General features: G+C 43.2%; 4 protein-coding genes across 4 annotated transcripts; all 4 read right to left on the reverse strand.

Moving 5' to 3' along the window:
- Positions 1-267: 267 nt before the first annotated feature.
- Positions 268-1983, reverse strand: TM35_000411130 (nucleolar protein; the record flags this gene model as incomplete). Its single annotated transcript, XM_029029821.1, has 1 exon — positions 268-1983. One exon carries the CDS (start codon positions 1981-1983, stop codon positions 268-270), a length of 1716 nt encoding a protein of 571 aa, XP_028878809.1.
- Positions 1984-2379: 396 nt separating this feature from the next.
- Positions 2380-3804, reverse strand: TM35_000411140 (uncharacterized protein; the record flags this gene model as incomplete). Its single annotated transcript, XM_029029822.1, has 1 exon — positions 2380-3804. The coding sequence occupies one exon, from the start codon at positions 3802-3804 to the stop codon at positions 2380-2382; it is 1425 nt and encodes a 474-aa protein (XP_028878810.1).
- A 371-nt stretch (positions 3805-4175) lies between these two features.
- On the reverse strand, positions 4176-5552 carry TM35_000411150 (ribosome biogenesis protein YTM1; the record flags this gene model as incomplete). The annotated part of the gene is made up of 1 exon (XM_029029823.1): positions 4176-5552. One exon carries the CDS (start codon positions 5550-5552, stop codon positions 4176-4178), a length of 1377 nt encoding a protein of 458 aa, XP_028878811.1.
- A 638-nt stretch (positions 5553-6190) lies between these two features.
- TM35_000411160 (UDP-Gal or UDP-GlcNAc-dependent glycosyltransferase) lies at positions 6191-7318 on the reverse strand (the record flags this gene model as incomplete). Its single annotated transcript, XM_029029824.1, has 1 exon — positions 6191-7318. The coding sequence occupies one exon, from the start codon at positions 7316-7318 to the stop codon at positions 6191-6193; it is 1128 nt and encodes a 375-aa protein (XP_028878812.1).
- Positions 7319-7424: the final 106 nt, after the last annotated feature.

A 7424-nucleotide genomic window follows, 5' to 3' on the forward strand; every position in this document is an offset into this window, starting at 1 on the left:
AGGAGAAGTATACTCATTTCTAGATATAGTAACACTATAGGTAAAAATGCATACAATTTCTTTCCTATTAGTTAGGGGAGTGATTTTGCACATGTATTATACGTTGAGTAACATTTATTAAATAATGGAGAACGTTAAAGAAAATTAAGTATCTCCATCTCTTTCATTTGTGCATATGAATAAATGGGGGGCATGAGAATATCGGTGTAATCGTTTGTTTTTTATTATTATTATTAACGTACACCTTGTACCTCTTTTCGTTTCCACTTAAGCGCTACCATTTTTTGCCTTACCGCCTTTTCGAATTGGTGGTGGGATACTGATGTGCATTCTTTTTGTGTTTTGTGCATCTCCGTTGTCATCTGTGGCACTACGTGACCTCTTTTCCAGTACAACTCTCTCTTGTTTGTTTTTTCTCTGTGGAATGTTGTCTTTATGCTCTTCTGCGTCTGTGATGTTGTCCCGTCTCTCGTCGGACACCTTCTTCAGCTTGCAGACGAAGAAACCGTCCATGTTGTGCACGTGTGGGAGAAACCGGCGGGCGCACTGCAGCTTCTCGTGAAAGCGGTGGTGTCTGTACTTTGTGAGTGCCGGTCTGCCGAACGGAAGGCCCATCTCAACAGCGACGACCCCGCGGCGGCGGAGGGCGAAGTCCACAACCGCCTCATTCTCCTCCACGAGAAAAGAACAGGTGGAGTACACCACGTGGCCACCAACACGCACAGCGTCAATGGCGGCAAGCAGCAGTGCACGCTGTTGTTGAGATGCACGCTGCACATCATCAAGGTGTTTGCTGCTCTTGATGCTCGCATCACGAGAGATAATACCACTGCCAGTGCACGGTGCGTCAAGCAGAACACGATCAAAGTTTCGCATCACCTTTTCATAACCAACACCGTCGTAGTTTGTCACAACTGCGTTCGTTACACCAAGGCGCTGCAGATTTGCGTTTAATGACTTTGTACGGGCCTCACTCACATCATTAGCGAAAAGAACACCCGTGTTCTTCATAAGCTGAGCAATATACGTTGTTTTTCCACCAGGTGCAGCTGCCATATCAAGAATACGTTCATGCTCCTGCGGTGCAAGAGCCATTACGGGTAGAAATGAAACCGCTGACTGCAGCATATAGTGCCCAGCAAGGTATTCAATGGTACCAGAAATAGGAACATTTGACTCAAACACCTGTAATCCCACCTTGGACCACTTTTCCAGAGGTTCCACATTCATTCCACGTTTTACCAACGCCTGTACCAAATCTCGTCGCTTCGCCTTAAGCGTGTTTACACGAATCGTCGTAGGTCGAGGTTTCTCCATAGCCTCAAAGAATTCAATAGCTTCAGCAGGTGGAAACAGTAAAAGAATTGCATCTGTAAGGAAATCATTGTACTCATACAGTTCCATAACATCAGAACGAAGAAGTTGCATGTACTCCTCTCGTGTTCGATCCTCCTCACGCTCCTCCTTAAAGTTCGATAGTACACGAACTGTCTCCTGAATACGATCACGTAACTCTTCTGCAGAGTGCTTTTGACCAAGCAACTGCATCTGCTGCTGTTGTTGCTGTTGCTCTTCCTCTTCCTCAGCATCACGCAGTGGTGTGGCCTTTGTCATTCGTGTTCGCATCTCTGTCTCACGTTCCTCAGCGGCATCACGGTTAAGTGCGAGCATACGACGTCGGTACTTCTCTGCCTTTACCTCAAAGTCGTCATCATCGCGAATGGCCTCATCAAATGCAGCGTCACCGTCTTCCTCAGACACAACATCTTCAAAGTCAATGTCATCATCTTCATCCTCATTCTCATCTATTGCCTCTGCACCATTGGTATTATTGATGTCCATATCATCATAATGAGGTGTTTCTTCAATTACTGGGATTGTTGTCTCATCTTCCTCCTCTTCCTGCTTCTTGCGACGAGGCTTATCTTTCTTTACTGCTTTAGATGTGGTAGCGGAGCGCCTTGTCTGCTTCTTTACTCCCATTCCTCCTTTTCCGTTATTGTTTACTTTTACTATGGTGTAGAAGAGAGAAGAAAAAAAGAAAAGAATATCACAAGAAGAAACAAATAAAGAAAAAGATTTCCCAACAACTTCTCATCTGAGAAAACAATTAAAAAAAAGTTGACCTCTGAGTAATATATCCAGCAGAGGGTTCACCATAAAAAATAAAAATAAAAATAAAAAGGCAAAAAAAAATGACTCAGTAACGTTCAAAAAAAAAAAGACTACGATAATACTGAAAGACATGATGATACGTTATGAGGTGTACAGAACATCTACTCATCAATTACCTTCTAGGTACTTTTAGTCCCTCTTATTAGAGTGACAAAACACGTTTGACGTAGTTAAGGCTGTCTTCATGTAATCTGAGAGACATTATTAAGCAAATGAGAGAGCCTTATATCCTTCGTTTTTTTCCCCTTCAACAACATTTTGTTTGCTGTGCAGAAACGCTTCTTCACGCGCTTTCAGTTGCTCCTCACGCTTACGCAGGGTGGCCTCTATACGCTCCAGCTGTTGCAGACGTCTTCGTCGTTCAGCAAATGAAAGTTCATTAGACTCGCGGTCAAGCTCATATTGTGCTTGTTGCCGCTTTGCCAATGCCTTTTCACGTACTGTAAGCTGGAGTTCCTTTAGCTCCAAATTCTCTTGCAAGCGACGGAGTTGTTGCTCCTTGAGCATAAATGCTTCCGACCATTTCCTCTTCGTCTCTAATTGCTCCTGGATCATCTCGCTTTCCTTGTTATGTAGTGCCGTCTCCCAACTAAGAAGAAATTTCTGCTGCCTCTCAAGTTGTATTTCCTTCGCACGCTCTGCTAGTTCACGTGTTGCTTCAGCTTCCTCTCGCTGGCTACAGAATCGGCGTACGAGAGAAAGGATTTTTACATTATCGCTCAGTGCATCTATGGTATCATCCCATTCCCTGCCTGCTGCATCATGCTGTGGAATTGCAGCAATGGCATCTGAGCGTACTGGACGTTCTTCAGTTAAAACTTCAAGTTCTCGCGTTAATGCTTGTATCTGGCCTTGTGCACGTACATGCTCCTCTGTGGCCACTGCTAGTGACTCACGGAGAATTGCATTCTGTGTAATAAGTTCTTCAGCAGACTTAACTTGTTCTTCTCTAAACCGCAACGTAGCTTTCAGAAGAGTTGCATATTTAAGAAGGGCTTCCACATAGTCATGGGAGAGCATATCTGGATATTCGTCAGGTCCAGCATGTTCCTTATCCTTATCCTTCTCTTCACTAGGATTTAGCGTAGAGGAGCTTGTCATTTTACTTACACCTATAACATTACTCTGCTGCTGATATGGGTACAACTTTAAAAGTAATGAAGCTACCTTTGCCCTTGATAAATGAGGCCACCTTAGTTGAAAAAATTCAATAAAATCACCGTAGTCAAGATGATCTGGTGTATTAGCAGCAAATACAGAAGGATCACCTGTGTATTCCTCACCACTTTCAACAAGAGAGCGTTGAATGAATTCCATGGTGGAGCGTGGAACAGTCATTTCAGGTTTTGAGGCACTCTTAGTGAAGGCAGCATAAAGTGCCTGTTCTACGCATACACTCCACACACTGCCAAGACGTACACCACAGTGCGCACACAAAATATTCACCATCTTACGAAACCCAAACTCGTCAAGACGTTTTCCTACAAACTGTGAAAATTCCGTTTCAATCAATTTCACACTTTCACTGTCCCGTATAAATCCAAGATGCTCAAAGCACTGAAGTGTCTCTTCTAGCGTAAGGAAGCCATCAAAGTCTCGATCGATAAGAGTAAAAAGGTCCTCCTCCATAATCTTCTAGACTTTACATTACAAACATAGAGGCAAAAGAAAAAAAAAGAATAATAATAATAATAATAAAATAATAAAAAGAATATAGAGAGTATAAAAGACATTGTTTAACAGAGAAAAAATATAATACAAATTTCTATAAAAAAGTAATATGAATCTCTTTCACAGAGCTATGTATATGTGTATTGAGCTGTTCATTAGAGACACATAAACATGCATACACATAAACAGAAGGCCTGATGTATTCTTTTTTTTTTTTTTACCTTTTTTTCTTTTTAGCCGAAGTAACCTTAGAGTGGTCATTTTTCTTTTTTCTTTAGGAAAAAAATTAACCATTATTGCTCCAATGGAAAGCAGTACTGGGTGTACTTTCATAGTATTCCTTCTTTAGACAATGAAAGTGTTTTAGTCTTATTGTCTTTTCCACAAGAAGCAATCTGAGAGTCTCCAACGTATGTAACGTCAAGCACACCGTCCGTGTGCATAGTATCCAAGGTGAGTAACGCAGAAGAGGTCGAGCGAAGATCCCACACACGCACGGTACTGTCTTCGCTGGCCGTAGCGAAAAGATGAGCAGCAGCTGCTGCTGCATCTGTGCCCTCTTCACGTCGGCACATCCATGTCGCTGCGTAAAGCCACTGCCGGTGACCACTGAACGTCTTGATAGTATTCTTCTCACGTGTGTCGTACAGTCGTGCACGATTATCAGTGCACGCTGCGAGGATGAGATCACCACCACCACCAGCATGTTTTACAGCAAGACCTTGAATTGGGTGATCACCCGTGTATTGTTGCTGCATCACAGCTTGATCAACATTAAGGCACTTCACAGAGCCGTCAAGACCGGCGGAGTAAAGCAGCAAATCTGTATTAACACCCACAGCAGAGAAACGACAGGCGAGAACAGGTCTTGTGTGATCTGTAAATGAGACAAGAGGGGCCTTTGCAGATGCTGCCGTTTTTGTATCAATAAGCGTTTCCCACTCAAATACTTTTACACTACAATCCCATGAGGCGCTGGCGACGAATGCACCTGTTCCTGGTGAGACATCCACGGAGTCAACACCATCCAAGTGTGATTTCACCGCTCCGAGTGGTTTTAGTTGAGCTGAGGCGGCATCAAATTGCCATGCCACAACGCTACCATCTTTACTGCAGCTAACAGAGAAGAAATCTTCCAATTGGGTCGCCCGCTTTCGCTTTCGTGAAGCCTCTTGAGTGTCTGCGGCAGGTGTTGGTCGCAGTGGGTGGAGACAGACTTCCTTCACGCACTCGTCGTGGTATGTGCCGAGGGCGACGCAGTTCTCGCCGTCCCACAGCCGCACGCAGTGATCGTACGATCCCGTCAGCAGCAATTCCGCGCAGCCGGCGACGGGGGCCCGCACGCTACTCACCCAGTCGTCGTGCGGGAGCAGCGCGCCTTCCTTCGCCTGCAGCGCCGGTGTGTACTCCACGTTGAGGAGCTCCTCGTAACTGATCCCGCGGCGGGTGAGGAACTTCTGCAGCGACGTGCCAATGTACTCGTCGTTGAGGAGAAAGTCGAACGGCTGCTCCTCCACGCCCAGCACCGACTGCACAAGAGTGCTCAGCCCCTCCGGCAGTGTGCTCAGCGGCACAGAGTACGACTGCTCCGGCATCGCCTTCGCGTACGTTGTGGTGAAGAAGGTCACCATCACGTGGCCGCCGTTGGGGCGATCATCACCCGCAGCGCTCGGCAATACTGCAGCGTCACTCATAACAGCAGACATCCCTCGTTAGGCTACAAGTACAGAAAAGAGATAGACTTTAAAGGAAGAAATAATACAATGCAAATTCATAGCAAAAAAAAGAAAAAAAAACACAACGTACACAGACACATGGTAACAATACATGTGAGTGAGTGAATAAGAGAGAAAAATATACATAAATAATTTAATCGTAGTAAGTACACTCGGAGTAAAAAGAAAAAACAATATATATATATAAGATAATTAAGTATGAAATGACTGTTCCTTTATTACAGCAATACAAACAAGCTGAAACAAATTTTATACACAACCCATACGCATTCAACAAAAAAGAAACGCTCAAATACGCAACTACTTCAAAAAAAACAAGTAAAAAACAGCACATGTGGAGAAGTAATGATAAAAAACAACATAAATATTTAAAGAAGTATTAAGAGAATTACAAGAGAAAAGAAAAAAAAAGCACAAAAAAGGCAAGATTCCATTTTGAATACAAAAGATAAAAAGATATGATACACTGATTAATAGAAGTTAGAACTCTTTTATCTGCAAAAAAAAGAAAAAAAAAATGAATGGCAAAAAAAAAGATTTCACCATCGAAAACAAAGAAAAAACCCAAACCAATTTGAAAACAAAAAAAAACTACATAATAAAGTACATTAACAATTCATTTCAAGTGATTTTTTCTTTCGTTTATACGATTTAGGTGATGGCGTGGTGTCGTTCCAAAATCGATTCATTAGAATTGTATACTCTTCCTCTGTAATATGATGTACCACAACAGAACTCTTGCTTATATGTCGTTTATGAGACCCACAGCGTACATTGTGAAATCGACACTTTTTCTCTGTAGCAAACAAAAGGTGTGGGTACTGACTTTTATACAGTGCCCGGCCAACCATCACGTCCTCATGACCCATGTCTAATGAAAGAAATTCTGACTCTCGCTCTTTACTGTAGGGAAGCCGTACCACATGCTGCAGCTCCTCATTCGAAACCACCTTTTCTACAACATCCCTCGCAAGTGTCATAAAGAAACCCACAATAAAATAAAAATGATTTCCCACACGCCACTTTCCTAAAGGACCCCAATAAAGACCACGACGAGGCAATGTACGAAGATCAACAAGGTATTGCGGTACTCGCAAGAACATGTCATCGTCACTCTTTGCAATATAATTAACATGAGGAAAAAAACGTAATGCAAACTCAAACCAAAAGTACGTTTTTCGGCTCATACCAATTTCAGCTTCACTACCCCAAAAACCATCACCAGAAATTGTTTTATTAGTTGCATAGCGTCCCTCATTCATCGGCAGTGTAATGACATCATGATACTCATCACCCTCCTTCTCTAGTGCAGTAGAATAGTTATAGCCCTGTGATGGGTGCCGTGCAAGTACATACAACACCAACATGGACCCAGTGAAGTTATTTGATCTTGTCGCAACACCGGGGAACTGCCAGCACGTAGTCCGCTGCAGATAACGACGTCTCTGGCGGGGTGTAATATCTTCAGATGGGATACCAAGAACGATGAGGTAGTCCCTCTTCATCCATGTGCGTACACTATTGTGTGGAATGTAGCGCAGAGACTCATCATGGATGCGTAAACTAACGCTGCGGGGTGCAGAAGTCGCAAACCCTACAGGCCGTACTTCTGCAGAAAGATCCATTAACGAAAACACCCCATCCACATCAAAATAAAAAAGAACCAGTGTTGCTATCAAAACAACAATACAGCAAAGAAATGCACGCGACAAGTGCAATGAAGAACGATTCGCCATAAGAACTGTCTAGTTGAACTACATGTCGGGTAGAGGAAGGAGCAAAAAAGCAAGATATATTGCAACACAGATGTAGAAAACTTAGAAGCTATGATCATTAAAAAAT

The sequence above is a fragment of the Trypanosoma theileri genome, assembly GCF_002087225.1.
Source record: "Trypanosoma theileri isolate Edinburgh chromosome Unknown TM35_Tth_41_V1, whole genome shotgun sequence".
NCBI lineage: Eukaryota > Euglenozoa > Kinetoplastea > Trypanosomatida > Trypanosomatidae > Trypanosoma > Trypanosoma theileri.